General features: G+C 35.3%; 1 protein-coding gene across 10 annotated transcripts in view; it reads left to right on the plus strand.

Annotated features, from left to right (window-relative positions):
* The window catches only part of FRYL (FRY like transcription coactivator), a 226,669-nt gene that overhangs the window by 148,692 nt on the left and 61,303 nt on the right, over positions 1-16,674 (plus strand). For all 10 annotated transcript variants that reach the window (XM_074348242.1, XM_074348245.1, XM_074348234.1 and 7 more), the window contains 11 exons: positions 350-618; positions 2,880-3,075; positions 3,707-3,831; positions 5,365-5,422; positions 7,679-7,770; positions 9,672-9,844; positions 11,500-11,660; positions 12,203-12,313; positions 13,161-13,315; positions 13,586-13,685; positions 14,840-15,008. In XM_074348242.1, coding sequence (XP_074204343.1) covers positions 350-618; positions 2,880-3,075; positions 3,707-3,831; positions 5,365-5,422; positions 7,679-7,770; positions 9,672-9,844; positions 11,500-11,660; positions 12,203-12,313; positions 13,161-13,315; positions 13,586-13,685; positions 14,840-15,008 — 1,609 coding nt within the window. The remainder of the gene's footprint in view (positions 1-349; positions 619-2,879; positions 3,076-3,706; positions 3,832-5,364; positions 5,423-7,678; positions 7,771-9,671; positions 9,845-11,499; positions 11,661-12,202; positions 12,314-13,160; positions 13,316-13,585; positions 13,686-14,839; positions 15,009-16,674) is intronic.

A 16,674-nucleotide genomic window follows, 5' to 3' on the forward strand; every position in this document is an offset into this window, starting at 1 on the left:
TAACGGTTCGCTTTTGAATTCTCTAGTAGCTTTAGTGCACCCGTGAAAGTTGCACAGTTGTGTATGAATTACATAAGGAGTTGTTCTTAACCTTTTTGGCTTATAGATCTTTTTGAGACTGATAAAAACCATAGACTCTCTCTGCCAAAAATTGCGTGTACACATGTGCCCAGAAAACCTGATATGCAATTTCCAGAATTCTCTCCTCCCTTAAATGCACCCTGGACCTCATGTCACCCCCTGGAAACTACCAGTAGGCCACTCATAGTTTAAAGCAATTCATGTGGCAAAACTTTGAAAGTTGTTGAAATGTGCAATAATCAGTTTTTCTTTTTTTTCCTCTGCATAGACTACTTTGCTGTATTGCCCTAGCTCGATAGACTTACAGACATTAGCAGAATGGAACTCTTCTCCCATTAGCCACCAGTTTGATGTGATCAGTCCGTCACACATATGGATATTTGCACATGTGACACAAGGCCAAGACCCATGGATTATAAGTCTCTCCAGTTTTCTAAAGCAAGAAAACCTTCCAAAACACTGCCCTACTGCTGTGAGCTATGCTTGGATGTTTGCATACACAAGACTTCAGTTGCTATCCCCACAAGTTGATATAAAGTAAGTTATTTTCCTAGCGTACATCTTAAAATGTATAGACTGTCAGCCTTCATAATATATGCATTTGAAAAGTCCTGCAAATTGGAAATCCCAGAAATAACAAGCCATACGGTACTGGTGTGTTAAGGAGGGGGACGAAAGTTGTAAAGGATATAGACTTAAAATCCTTTCATTCTTTTCGTATAATTTGGTCTCACCAAATTGTAATTGTTAATTTACTTCATAACGCACTGCTCAGTACGTGGTTTGTGTTTAATGAATCTGTATTGAATGAAAGAATTAATGAGGAAAGGGTCTGATAATAAACACTGATGTGGACATAGATTAGTTTGTAGATAAAGGGTGAGAAGTAAAGGGAAACCAAGCTCACTGACCTTACTTTGCCTGACAATGTTGAAAGGAAGGCCATCTGCTGATAGGGATGAGTGATAATGGCATTGAACTGTGGTTCTGAGGATAAAGGTAAAGCAGTAGAGTCACTGATGATGTGATGGAGAGTTGCTTTATAAACTGCAGTTTTGTCTGGCTCTTAATTTTAGAAGAGAGTTTGTGAACCTGAGTTTGAGTTGCTGATTTCACCTTATCCAACATGCCACTGATCAGATTACATGGAATGAGCCCTCTTAACATCTAACTTGCCCGTATAAACCCAACACCTGGATAAACATAACACCTTGGGCTCTCGTTAGAGGCTCCACAAGCCTGGCTCCTCCAGTCTGTACTTTTTCCCTTACTTTCTATCAATGCTATCTGTGTACTCTGTATTGGGACCAAAATGCATGTCTCAAAGTTCACTAAATGTGGTCTGCAGTGTCCCTTCCATGAGCTTTTGTTCACATGGACCTAGAATACCTTTTGTTTTCTCTGTCCTCTGCATGCCCATATCTGACACATCACAAATTCCACCTTATTTTTAAAGCCTTCTTTTATATCTCCAACCCAGAATTCCTTCTTTTGGATTTGAATATATATATATAATTTGTTTTTGTTTTTGCTGTTTATATATATGTTAATTATAAAGCTACGTGGAATCTCAGGTTTTGTATATCGGATGCTATTTATTTAAGTGATGATTGACACTTGCCACCTTGCACAACGTTTATGAACTTATTTAGTCTCCCTTAATTACCATATTTAAAATTATAGGCCCCTCTCCTACTATCATGCCTTGTATCCCTTCTGTGCTCTATTTTTCTTCATCAAACTTAGTACCATCTAACATTGTTTTATTTCTATACTGTATATCTCCCCCAGCACATAGGATGGCAGTGATTTTTTCTTTTACAGGTTTTTTTGTGTTTGTTTTTTACTGCTGTCACAGTAGTTTTGAATATACTAAGAAACTGTTGATGGATTAATGAAGTGATATATATTATTAATCCTAATATGTTATAAATCTATTGAAGGCAAAGACTGTAATTTAGTCTTCTTCCTAATTTTGTTTTGCTCTCATTCCTTGATCCCAGTGGAATTTTGGTGTTTGGAAAGATTTGTGGAATTGTTCCAAAATACTTTATTGGTCTAATCTTTCAAGACAGAAATTTGACAGAAGCCTTAAAATTGTAGATTTTTTTTAACTCTGCAATTCCATTTTCAGAAATTTACCCAAGAAAATAATCAAACTTTTATTATAATTAAGCACATATTGAAATGTATAGTGTTGTGTGTAATAGGGGAAATTTTTAATTAACTAAAATATCCAACAGTGAAAGTTAGACTGTGTAAATCATGATAATCTTTATCATATAGCATACAGTCATCAAAATGATGTCATGGAGTATATAATTTACATGGAAGATGTTTAAAATATATATTAAGTATAAAAAGCAGGTACAAAATAAACCGTATTTTATTTTTATAAGTTAAAAGATCTATATTCATGCCTTTATATACATGTATTTGAATTGAAGATGTGTAGAAGAATATACAGTGCTTATTTTGGTGTAGGATGAAAGGTGATTTTCATTTTGTCTTCACTTTTTTTCCCTACACTGAGTGTTTATAATATGTAATAAAATATGGCCTGATAAAATATTAACTGTGGTCCCAGAAGTAATAATGTTAAAATGACCCTGTAATATATTATAATTTTCAGTGTAATATTTTATTTGTTATATCTTATTCCACAAAGATTTAGCAGTAGTAATAAATACTTTATGCTAGCCATCTCTTCTAAATTGATAGAAATTTAGCATTAGTTAAAAAAAAAACTTTTCAAAACATGTTGTATTGTTTGCCTGTTTTTCTTCTTCTTTGTTTAGTAGCCCCATCAATGCTAAGAAAGTAAGTACCACCACAAGCAGTGACTCGTACGTGGGCCTGTGGAGGAACTACCTGCTTCTCTGCTGCAGTGCAGCCACATCCACGGCATCCTCAACATCTGCAGGTTCTGTGAGGTGCTCTCCTCCCGAGACGCTGGCGTCCACCCCCGACAGTGGCTACAGCATCGATTCTAAAGTAAGTTTTCCAGACCTGCCACTGAATCTGAAGAGCAGCATGAAAGTACTGTTTAAAATTTCTTCTTCAGGACAATAAAGTAGTTTGACTGAAAAGTGTATTAGTTACTCAGACCAGTACTAAAAATAGTTCAAGAAATCCCATTGCTATTTTTAGGGATTCTTAGTTATAATCAAAAATATATAAAGTTTTTCTTCTAGAATTTCCCTAAATTATGTAGTGGTACAAATAACTTGATAAGATCAGTCATATATTCTTCATGGCACGACACCCAGTATCATCAGGTGGTTGAAGGAAACTGACAAAGCTTAACACCTACGTGTCTAACTTTAACACTGATGACTCTTTTAGAAGCAATTTTTTTTACTCATTTTTATGGATCAAAAGAAATGGGCTGTTGGAGAGAGTCTGCCTAGTATATTATGATGAGTATCAGTAAGAAATAAAGAGACCCATAGATCCCATTTCTGTTAACAAACTTGCAGTGAGCCATTGGGTGAATTTTGAAGCTCCCTTCATTCTAAAATGTCATCTATCCATTATTCTTGACCAAATATTGTTGAAATGTCAGATTATTTAGTTGGAGGTATTATCATTAGTGGCTGCTATAAATACAATATTTTTTTTCCAGATTATTGGCATCCCATCCCCTTCATCCTTGTTTAAGCACATAGTTCCAATGATGCGCTCTGAGAGCATGGAAATCACAGAATCCCTTGTTCTAGGTCTTGGCAGGACCAACCCAGGAGCTTTTAGGTAATTACCTTTATATGTTTTCTCTAGGCACTAAAATTAAATGTGTTTACTTGGAGAGAAACTGAGGTAGAGTATTTGTTTTTGTTTGTTTGTTTGTTTTTTGAGGGAGGGGTAATTGAGTATTTATTATCAGGATAGTTGCATGTCAATCCTGACATTTACTGGTTAACTAGTCATGTAACATTTAACAAGTCATTTAATTTATTTGAGCCTTTATGTTCTCATTTTGATTGAGTAAATAAGATTTACCTTATTTTCTTCAAATAATGATTATGAAAATCAAATATATATTATATATAAATATGTTCTAGAAAATATGAAATGCCATGTAAAGCTTTAATATTTTCTTACCTGACTTATTTATATAGTGATTTTATTAATTTATTATCTTGATCTATTGCTTAAAACTATAGTTTTCTTCTCCTCCTTGTTCAAGAGAATGCCTATTCTTAAAAGAATTATTTATGTACATACTTTATATCATTCTTGATGTTTTTGATAGTCATAAAGCAAATTCTTCACTTTTGCCTGAGAATCTGCTTTGTTACTGTTTGCTGGACCCTGAATTTATTCTTTTGAGGCTGTCCTCTATTGATATGAGATGATGTTCGATGTTTTGTCTCTAAGATACTGTGTACAACAGAGAACAGCTTATTAAATTGTAGTACATGTGTAGGTATGGAATAGCATTCATTATAAAGGAAGTTTTGGAAGATTATTTTATGACAAATAAATACCGTAGTGTGCTAAGAGAAAAAAATGGGATATAAAAGTGATCTCAATTTCTTAAAAAACAAATCCCCATAAATGGAAACAATTCTGAGGTAGATACTTTAAATGTCTGCAGTAGTTTCTATAAATGATGTTGTGGATAGACTTTATTTTCTTCTTTTTTCTTATATTTTCCCATCTTCTACAATGAGTACATTTGAATTTAAAATCAGAATAAAAGCAAAAAAAAGAGATTATTTTCATGAAGTTCATATCCTTTGACCATTAATTTCATTTATAAAAAGGGATAGTCAGAAATGAGGTCAAAGATTAATGTACGAGGATATTCACTGGGTAGCATTTATGATAAAAAAATTAAAATTTAATGAATCAATAATAACTAAAAATTGTTAGGAAAATTTTCATGTCCAGCCCAATACTAGAGTATTATGAATTAATTAATGACATGTGAAAGTGATTATGCTAGTGTTAAAAAAAAAAAAGGATGCTATCTTATATATGTTAGGGTTTCAACTATGTAAAATATATGTAGGCTGCAAAATGATTGATCAGAAATCTTGATAGTATTTATCTCTACAAATTAAAATAAGTGGCCTACACCATTTTTTCTGTCTTTCAAATGTTCTACAGAGTGCATGTGTCATTTCACAACCAAAACAAAGTGATACAAATTGTGTTTGAAAAGTAGGATTAAGGTTAACACTTGTCAGTTTACATCATGTTAATATTTATATATTTCCCCATGTCGGATTATATCTGTTTAGCTATTCATTAAAAGAGTGTATATAATGTTTCTTCTAGGGAACTAATAGAGGAATTACATCCCATAATTAAAGAAGCCCTTGAAAGAAGGCCAGAGGTAAGCTGTGTAGTTTTCTATCATTAAATATTTATTTGGCAAACACTTAAAATTGGCTTCTATATTCTATATAGTATAACAAAAAGTTAGACATCCAGAGGTAAATAGTAAATAAGTCTAGTGCAGTTTTCAGCATTTTTAAAATATGTAGACCTCTTTTTCCCCCCACAAGAGGTCTCACAGAAACTCATTCTGTAATACAGATGTTAAATTGCTATATCTGCAGTGAGGAAGGTCAGAGCCCAGATGGGGTCAGCTAACCTTCTCTGTCAGTAATCAGATAGTATTTCCAGCATTGCAGACCATCCTGTCTCTGTTGCAACTACTCAGTTTTGCTGCATAGACAGCTAAACAAGGGGGTGTGGCTACATTCCAACAAAACTCTTATTTACAGTTTCAGGGAGCCATGGGCAGATCTGGCCTAAGGGCTGTATTTTGCCAACCTCAGATCTAGATCTCCAAATCTACATATCAGGTTCTGAGCAACTTTCAGAAAAGACAGGTCCAGAATTATAACAATGGATCACGCACTCAAATAAAGTCCTAGGTAAAGGACTGTGTCAGCTACGGAGAAGAAAGTTTCTGAGTCGGCCTGTGGGGTAAGAGGAGGCTTTATAGGTGAAGCACTGACATGTGGGGTGAATTTTTGAAGCACATTCCCCAGGGGACAAACAAGGGAAAGACATTCCAGGCAGAGGAACAGCATTTGCAAACTTTATTTAAAAATTTGGACATTGCAAACTTTTCTTTGTGATTATGTTATGAGGAAACTGATTGAATGTTAGGCTGGAAAGCAGGAAAGGAACTGTATCATGAAAGGCAGCTGGTTCCAGCATTACCCAGCAGACCAGTGGTCCCCGTATGGCAGTGGAATCTGAGAAATTACCTGGAGAGCTTGTTAAATAAAAATCACAGATTCCTGGGCCTATTGAGTGAGAATCCCTGGAGCAGAGCCAAGAAATCTATTTTTCAAGCACCTTAGATGAGTCTGATGGAAGCATTGAATGAGAATCACTGCTATGAACGTTGGAGACCTGCTGAGGAATTTTAGCGGGAGGGGGAGATGACAACAGCTACTCTTTTTAGAGACCTTAAAACAGCCTCTCTAATTCTTCACTCCTTTTTTCTAATTCAGCCCTGTGGGGTAGTAATAATATCTCCATTTTGTAATAGATTAGATTTCAGAATGATCGTGTTAGTTACAGTGCAAAATGATTTATTAGAGCGAAGTAGAGTTGCAAATAAAATTAAGTAGCAGTATTTATACTTAGGAATTTCAGGGGAAAAACTCATCATAGCAAGTGAATAGATACATACAGTATATTCTGAGAGCATTAGATTCACAATCATTCTATGGAGACAAAATGAAAACAGGTTTACTAAAACTTTGCAGAAGTCCTGAAAGACTGTTAGGAAACCATTTCATTCAAAATGAATTGCAGTAAACTTCATGAGCTAAAAGAAGCCATAAATTTAATAAATTGGTTGTCCACAAATTGGCCTGCTTTTGGAAGGCAAAAAACTGGATTGTGGACATGGAAGTGAGAGATTAATTTTTAATTGCTCTGTTACTGTGAAAATTACATCATAAATGAAATAATGAGACATAGAAGAAAGTGGTAGATTTGTGTGTCACCAGTATATGAGTTCCTGCTAGAAGCAGAATCGAGTTGAAATGTTACAGCTATTATTCTAGGTGTTAATACTTGGGCCCTAGTAAGACAGACATATTTATTCATACCATAATGATCAAAGAAATTTGTTTTCATTTGTATTTTTGTGTGTCAGAATTAATTGTTAAGTGAGAAACTATGGCATGAGCAAAATCTGCAGTATTTTCCCTGACATATTACTGGAAGGATCTTAGGGATTCTTTATCACTCAAAGGGAATAGTTTACTAACTGCTTCAGTTCCTCTAAGGTTGTCAGATTAGCAAATCTGACCTAAAAGTACCTGTAAAGTAAGTAAAGTACTGTAGAATTCTAAAGTACCTGTAGAATTTTATTTTCTCCCCTCATAAGGGTTGTCACTGCGTAAAATGTCATGTGATTTTATTTGGCATGTTACTTTCAAATTCTCTACACATACCTTCTGATGCAGTAGCCACCAGACTGCTCGAAATCTACATTGTGCAAGCGAAATAATGAGCCCCAAAGTCTAAGATATTCACATTATTCTTTCCAAGTTACACAGCAAGTTCTCTGTCAACTTCCCTGAAGGGTTTTTAATTACTATCTCTACTGTCTTTGGAATAGAACATGAAACGACGCAGGCGTCGAGATATTTTACGAGTGCAGCTGGTACGAATATTTGAACTGCTGGCAGATGCTGGCGTCATTAGTCACAGGTCAGTATTGGATTTTGACTTTTTAAAATCTTGGAATGATTAGGGAACATAATATTTTTTGTCTTATGAAATATATAAAAAACAAAAAATCACCTTTGCAACAACAACAAAAAACTCTGCACCACTATAAACATTTCCCAAAGATGCTCTGGTCCATTAACCCATGGCTGAAAAATGTATTGAAGATCTGCCCCTGGTACAGACTGCTTCAGGCAAAAATGGGGTATAATGTTCCTATGATTGTGATATTTATTGGGATCTAGTAATCTAAGCAAGTAGATAGTAGCTTTTTCGTTGTTGTTGTTGTTTTGGTTACTGATTTAACTGTGTCTTACCTTGTTCTTAAGATCTATTTCTTCTCGAGTTGTAAAAATCATATGTTTAAAGGCTAAACTTCATAAGGTTTATAAATTTATTTCAATAAACTGTTAATCTATCATGCTGGGAAAAATATGAAATCCAAAACCATAATTCCTGTTTCCACTCTTCACAAATAAAATTGTAAAATCTGAAGTTATTGGTAAAGTAAAGGCATCTTGACACTGAGACCACCCTCTCAGGGAAAATTCTATCAGATTTGTGTTGAGAAATAACTATTTCCTTAGGTGGGTAGAGGTGTTGCCTGACCATTGAAGAAAGAGAGGGGAAAAAAAAAAAAAGAATCTGACCATTTCCAAAAGAGGTAATGGTCTTTTGCGCAGCGGATAGCGCATTGGACTTCCAAAAGAGGTAACAGAAAAGAGATCCTGAGGGAAAAAAAAATTAATAATAAAAGAAGTGTAGTATTGTTACTTTACCATTTGTCCTAATCATTTATTTCTTACTGTGCCTTACACCTTTCATATTTAGCATCAAATGCTTTTGACAAGTGCTTGCAAAACACAAGTTAATCAAACAGAATTTAAGCCATTGATTTACTTTTCTTTTACAGTAAATGAAAAGCAAATGAAAATAAAGAAAAAAGAAACATAGCTTTTTTTTTTTGTCCTCCGCAAAAATTAAACAGTGAAAGATAGCCAAAGTGACTTTAACACTTGCTGAGCTTAATGAAAAAAAAAAATTAAGCTGATACACATCTGAATCTTTTTTTTTTTCTTTTTTGATTGCTTTTAATGTAATGTTAGTGAATGAGGAATCTTTGAATGTTGTTGTTTTGGAGAACTGCAAGATGTTGGCATATTTAAAATTGAACCACAAAAGCTGTACTCACTTTTGAGCAGTAATGGTTTTGAACACAGTTGCATGTTTTGTTTTTGGATTTCTTTTCTTTCTTTTTTTTTTTTTTAAAGAGAAATCAGTGTAAAATTATCAATATTATGGACTTTTAATTTTCTTAATTAAGGAAAAAAAGTTGAATTCTCAATGGCAAGAAAGCACAGAGATCTTTTTTTGTTCACCCAGTCAATCCTAGGGGCCTGATGCGTAGTAGATACTCAGTGAGTCTTTTGTTACATGAATGACCGTTTTATTCTGGGCCAGGTGACAATCTACCAAGTTGGTTTCCCAGCCACTAAGAAGTCATACTCAGATTTTTAAAACATCGTTTTAAGGAATGAAGGGAAAAATTTCATCATGAATTCATTCAACATATTTTTATTGTTGTGGACTGATATTTTTAATATACTGCAGTACCATTGTGATTCCTCTTACTTTCATGTTTTAGGGCATTTATTAAAAAACTATTCACAGCTGTTTAAAAATTTTTTACTTTTAAAATGATACATTTTAGAGGTCCTTTTCAAATATAACAAGGAAAACTTAACCAAATTACTAAAATGCTTTGAATTGCTTACCATGACTCTGCAAAGTTTAATATATAGTATCCTGATTTATATTATTAGGAATTTATTTGGACGTAAATTATAATTTTCTTTACTGTCTATTTTCTCCAATACTTTCAGTGCAAGTGGTGGCCTTGATAGTGAAACACATTTCCTCAACAACACTTTATTGGAATATGTAGATTTAACTAGACAACTCCTAGAAGCAGAAAACGAAAAAGACTCTGACACACTGAAGGATATACGATGCCATTTTAGTGCCTTAGTGGCGAATATCATCCAGAATGTTCCAGGTATGATTTTCAGTTCCTCAAATTGTTAATGAATATTAAGGGGCCATCATATTTTTTTCTCCTTCTGAGGTTTTGTAATCTAAGTGGACAAGCACCTTGTGAACATCTCAAAAATATGTCAGCATAACATGGATGGCAAGAGTTTGTTTTACCTTTGAGTTAGTGTCATTGACAAAAATTAAAAAGCAACCCAAAATAGATTTTCAGTGATAACCAAGACTAACAAAAATTTGAAGAAATCAGTAGGATAAGCGTTTTGGACAAATTTGTTCCAGACAGAATGGACAATGAACATAATGTTCCAAGTTGTAATTGAGAGTAGAATTAACAAGATATTTTTAAATAATAGGAGAAAGGTGTAGGCATAGATGTAGAGTGTAATAAGGATACAGTGTGACTCATTGATTCCTCTAACAGGTATATGCCTGTTATTGTGCACATACTATATGCCAGGAACTGGTTTAGGCAGTAAGAAGATTAACATTTGCAATTTGCATTTTTAAAATTTTTTTGATAATTAGGTTTATTTATTTATTCATTTATTTTTGGAGGAGGTACTGGGGATTGAAGCCAGGACCTCATGCATGCCAAGCATGCGCTCTACCACTTGAGCTATACCCTCCCCCTGCACTTGCATTTTTAAAAGCCTAAAATTCTTTACAAGTGTAAAAATGTGGTTATAGCCTTTGCTATACAGTGTAAATACAAATATTTCTTTTTCTTTCTGGGAAAGAATTAAAGTTATTTTGTTACCTTAAAAGTTATATGCCAGTGAAAAAAAGTATATGCAAATAGTTGACTTTTCAAGATAAGAGCATGGGTTGTATTTTATAGAAGGGTCCTGTAAGCACCTCTTAGGCACTTTAATTTCAAGTGCAGGAACCCTGTTTTGAACTTTAGGGATAAATGGTGCTATGTAGTGGAAAAGGGCGTTTTTTCCTCTAAATTTTCTGATCTGAAGCTTACTAATGTTAAGATATAATTGTCTACAGCTTCTACTTTGGCTCATTACGATACTGTTGAGTTTCTTCAACAAGGATTGATGCAGAGAACTTGCAGAGTAGATTTTTAAAGTGGAAAGAATCCTTAGAAATCATCTAAACCACCAGCAAAAGGCAGCAGAATGGGTTTGGACCCCTGGCCTCACACTTCACTGCAAATAGGTCAACTCCCCTGTTGTGTGTGATGTATATCAGGATTCCATGTTACAATCCTTTTATAGCTGAAAACAATTTATATAGTCCAAAGCTCTCCCTTACCACACCAAAATCCAGGGTGTGTTTGTGATAATGTTTTGGCCAAGGTTACCATGTAGTCAGCAACAGCCCAGGGAGAAGCAGGGTCCTGACTCCCAGCTCTGTGCCAGCCTCCAGGCAACGTGACTGCCATGAAATCTGCTTGTCAAGATGCTGTGTTTCACATAATGCTGCACCTCATGTAATACTGTACAACATGATGACGTGGATTGCAACTTGACATAGACTGCAACTTTGTTTCTGTGATTTACATATATGTAAATAATTTCTGTTTATGGCATAGGTCAAAATGAAAACTTCTGCTTCCTATTTTACAATATCACATTCAACAAAAATGAGTTGACATGCATGTTAAAAAAGAAATGGAAATAACTTTTTCCACCTGTTTTGTATTTACAGTGCACCAGAGGAGGAGTATTTTTCCTCAGCAGAGCCTTCGTCACAGTCTGTTTATGTTGTTCAGTCACTGGGCGGGTCCTTTTAGCATCATGTTTACGCCCTTGGACAGATACAGTGACAGAAATATGCAAATTAACAGACACCAGTACTGTGCACTGAAGGTATTTACTTAGAAATCTTATTTCTTTTTTCTTATGTTAAGAGTAAAATTTTTTTTGTCTCTCGGTGCCTGGTGTTATAAAAAGGATAGGATTTCTTCAGACTACCTGAGAGTATTAGAATATATATTTGCCTGCTGTATTCAAACACTTATACTGTAAGTTCATTTAAGTACATAAATACAATGCAAAAAAAGTTTCAGAATCTACCGTAATTGGAAGCCATTCTCTTAAAGAATTGAGGATTGCCTCAAAGAAATACCTGTTTCTTTCCTACTTAAATACTTTCTCTTGATCTTTTTTTCCCCCTTCTCTTCAGTACTGTTCAAACTCCATATCTGATTTGGTATCATAATATTTACTTACTACTCATAGTAAATTTCTTAGTTTCAAAAATTACTATTATGCTTTTCTTTATAAAGAAAAAAATTAAAGATTTTTGTGGCTACGTAAGCATGAGTGAAATATTCTGCTGCTTCTCATTAAGCAACCAACATTTAACCTCTTAAATGTTTTAAATGTAATTCTAATATTATTGTTTGAAGGCTATGTCTGCTGTACTATGTTGTGGCCCTGTTGCAGATAATGTAGGACTTTCATCAGATGGCTATTTGTACAAATGGTTGGATAACATTTTGGACTCTCTGGACAAAAAGGTAATTATGGCAATTCCCTTAAAATTATATAATAAATCGTCACTGCATCTTTTGGCGTTATTATATGGCCCACTGAAAATGTCTTCTTAAAATAAGATAGGTTAGAATTATATGCAAAATGTATCAAATTAAATTGGATACTATAGTCTAATAAATTTCTAATTCTTAATGTAGTACTCATTTGAATAATTTTAATTTCTCTTTTATATTATGGGATTAATATAGTAGTGGGTGTATCTCCCACAGATAGGGTTCTATGTCTATAAAAAATTATTGATGTGGAATACAATGAGCTCCATGGAAGAAATATGTTATTTGCTATGTTTAATTTAATTTTTGTGGCCACTCTCCAATTAATCGTTCTTTCTTGCGCTCCCTACTTCTTGCCCACCTTACCCTCATACTGTACACATACACTATATAATTTAAAATAAGGCTTAAATTTTCCCCCCACATTTTTCCCCCTCAAAATAATTTTTCTATTGGGTTATCAAAAACAAGAATAAGGCTTGATAAAAATAACTGGAGAGGTTAATAACTCACTTTTCTGAAAGCACTTAATCACTGTTCATATTCATCAGCCACCTCCGGGGCTCCGCTGGAGGAAAGAATTGTGCCACTCAGAGTCTTACATAAAAAGCAGGAGACCAAGTATAATTTTTCCATGTCATTTTTTCTGCTGGCTGAATAAAATGAGAAAGAGTTGAACAAAAAAAAAAGACTTGAGTTTTGTGATTAAATGCAATGAATATAAGCACTGTATAATTTTAATAAAAATATGGAGATATGGACAGTTAAATAATGTATCACTTTCTCTGTCCTGGGCAATCTTGTGACCTCGACTCAGGTTCATCAGTTGGGCTGTGAAGCAGTGACATTACTGCTGGAGCTGAACCCGGATCAGAGCAACCTGATGTACTGGGCAGTGGATCGATGTTACACTGGTTCCAAGAGAGTGGCAGCTGGCTGCTTTAAAGCCATAGCTAATGTATTCCAGAACAGGTACTCTAGCTTTCTTTTTTTTTTTTTTTTAAAGAAAACATTTCCCTTTTGAACTCAGAAATAGTAAGACTCCAATATTTTCTTTCCTTAAGCTCTAACAGAATTTAACCAAATAAGGATAATGATCACCGTGCATCTGTTGTACCTATTGCCTTAGGGAAAAAAAACAGTCAGCTACATGCCTGCAGCCTTGCCCTTTATATCCTATTTATGAACTGGTGTGAAAAGCTCTAAGCATTGTTTACCTCACTTGTAAAATTTGTCCCCTAGGGATTATCAGTGTGACACAGTGATGCTCCTCAATCTGATACTGTTTAAAGCCGCTGATTCTTCTCGAAGTATCTATGAAGTTGCTATGCAACTTTTACAGGTGTGTAAACAAATGGTAATTAAAATATTTTTTACTCAGGATTTAATGAAGCACAGCAACCTATTCTTGCCTTGAAAGTACACTGATATTCAGCTTTATTTGCTATTTTTTTTTCATTTTTTATGGAAGTGTAGTTAATTTACAATGTTAGTTTCAGGTGTACAGCAAAGTGAGTCATTTATACCTATACATACATACATATGTTTTCTTTTCCATTATATGTTATTACAAGAAATTGAATATAGTTCCCTGTTCAGCTTTGCCTTTAATAGTGGAGTATGGTGTCTATTCCTAATTATCATTAGAAATAGAAAACTAAGATCATATGGGTGATTTAAGTCTATAAATAATGTAAACTATTGAGAAGTGTATTGTAGGGGCTTATGTGTAATACCCCCTGCACTCACCTGTGTGTTGCCTCTGTGTGTGGGTATGTGAGTACTTACAAAAATTGTGTGGTGAGGGCCTATGTGTGCATTTAACTACTTCTGTTCAGCAGGTAAGAATAGTGTGAGTCAAGTGTTTGAGAGTTAACTTACCAAGCATGGATATAAGATCATCCACTGATAGTAGGATGTAGTTCTTCACCCTCTTAACCAAGGGTTAAGACTGGGATTCAAGGAGATGCTGATTCTTCCGGAGTTTGAAGCAGTACTGGGGCTGGTAGGGACCATCTTAGGAATTATAACCTAATGTCTTAATTAAGAAGAAAGTTGAGTAGTGTAGCTCTGTGTGTAGTAATGTCAAAAGAACCTTTAGCTTATATTCCATATTTAATCTGTGATTAACCAAGATAGGTTTGAAGAACTTTTTTCATGTATACGTGTTTTTATATAGTCAGAGTTTTGAACTGGAAAAGTGGTAAATCTTCTTCAAGTAATTGTATGTTAAATTGCTGGAGTTATTTTCAGACTAGGCTACTAACCCACATCACTGGCATTCAACACAGGGAGTGTAAAGCCTTGTAAAGAGTTATAGATCTTTTATAAACATTTCTTGGAATTAGAAATTAGCATCTGAAAAACTTTGCAACATATATAGCTATATAACTTTTAAACTGGAATATTTCTTAGGAGAAGATTTTACTGTTTTAATTAGAGCTGAAATTTAGGGAACCCATAAAAATCTTAAATTGATGGATTGCATTCCTGCAGATCCTGGAACCGAAGATGTTTCGCTATGCTCACAAATTGGAGGTTCAGAGAACAGATGGAGTACTCAGCCAGCTGTCTCCTCTGCCACATCTGTATTCCGTTTCATATTATCAGTTGTCTGAGGAATTAGCACGGGCATATCCTGAGCTAACTCTCGCCATGTTCTCAGGTATGACCATTGAACTGGTTAGTAGTTTTTCTTTAACAATCATTTCTAAAAATCTACTTTTAGGAAATTTTAAATATATGAAATTTGAGGTTGAATTAATACAAAACGTGTGTATATAAGAGACTTTTTTCCCTTTAATATGAACTCTTAACACTGCTCTACCAAGATACTGAGATTTCCTGTTAAATCCTCACAGGGATTCTAACTTCAATCTCCATCCTCGGCTCCACCCCAGCGAAGGGTGGGGGAGTAGGAGGGGACTTCACAGGCAATTTTTTAAAATATTTCTGTAATAGACATAGGACTTCCTGAATCTTCTAGTATGTGGCTTATCTTATGTACTGGTCTGCCTTTAATAATAAAAATGAGAATGATTCCCTCTAATCATAGGGAAAGGTTCTTCACTGCCTTAAGTAAAACTGTCGCTAGGATCCCACGTTGCTTTTGGTCCAGTTTCCTTTCCTTGGGGCCAAAAAACATTCCTGCCAGGAGTTTCTAAAACATAGGGTCTGTGTGTCAGGCAAAATGTCCTATCTTCCTGGGTCTCCCAGGGCTCAGAGTTAGGACAATTTGGGATTCATCCAGCTTAACCTTCTGCCCAGGGAGCATTGTTGCAGATGCCCGCATAGTGCTTTATCCTTTAACTGAAAGGCTTTCATTATAACACAAAAGACACTCAGCTAGTTCTTCTGCTCTTCACCCGCAGCAAGATCTTGTTCTAGTCTGGGTACTAGAAGTGCGCCCAAACTGGCCTCCAGCGGATAACAGTGTTCCGCTGTGGATCCTTTCATCTGGGCTTGAGACATCTTTATGCGTCTTTCCACAGTGCTTATTTCAGAGGTGGAGGTAGTTTGTTTCCTATCCCTAACTGACTGAGTTGGGGAAAAAAACAACAATTCAACTAACATTCAGTGTTTAAAGCAGCGCACCTGTTTGGTCTGCCCCAGTAGATGGCAGCAATCACGCCCCCTCCTCTCCCCAACTGCCCCTGTCTTGACAACCCTTTCAAGATGGACGTGGGTGGTCATCAACACAAAGTAGTGACCACTGTGAGTGCTTATTTTGCTGCTGCTAGGCTTCTTCTGGAGGTTCCAGCACAGAAATCAGAGGGGCCCAGCTGGATCTCAGAGGTCATAGAATTGGTCAGGATGGCAGTGGGTGCTGCCTTGGCCCCAACTCCCATGTGCATGTACTCTCCCCCGGCCAGGATCCCTTCATTCAACTGCTTTCAGAGTTCCTGGGCTAATATTTCATACTCGTGGCAATTATATCAACCTACTCAATAGAAGGGGTTCTTGTAAAAAGTTAGAATTGAGCATAAATATGTGCAAGGCACTGGCCTGAGCAGTGTGTTTAATTTGCACAATAAATATGACACAACTACTTTTGTTACTTTCTTACAGAATAAGTTGAGAATCAGAGGTTGACAGGTAGACCCTGGGTCAACCTGTATGTATGTGATAGAGCTGGGATTCAAACCCAGGTGTGTGTGATTCCAGAGCCAAGTTCCAAATCACTGCACTTCCATAGTCAGTCCCTCTGATGAGTAAATAGGTTTAAGACCTAGTGGGCAAAAGGGGGCTTGAGGAGAAAAAAAGATTTTTACTTAAAGTGGTTCATGGAAAGTAAACAATATATAAAAACTCATGGGCTTTGGAATCAACCT

Source organism: Camelus bactrianus, chromosome 2 (genome assembly GCF_048773025.1).
Source record: "Camelus bactrianus isolate YW-2024 breed Bactrian camel chromosome 2, ASM4877302v1, whole genome shotgun sequence".
Classification (NCBI taxonomy): Eukaryota; Metazoa; Chordata; class Mammalia; order Artiodactyla; family Camelidae; genus Camelus; species Camelus bactrianus.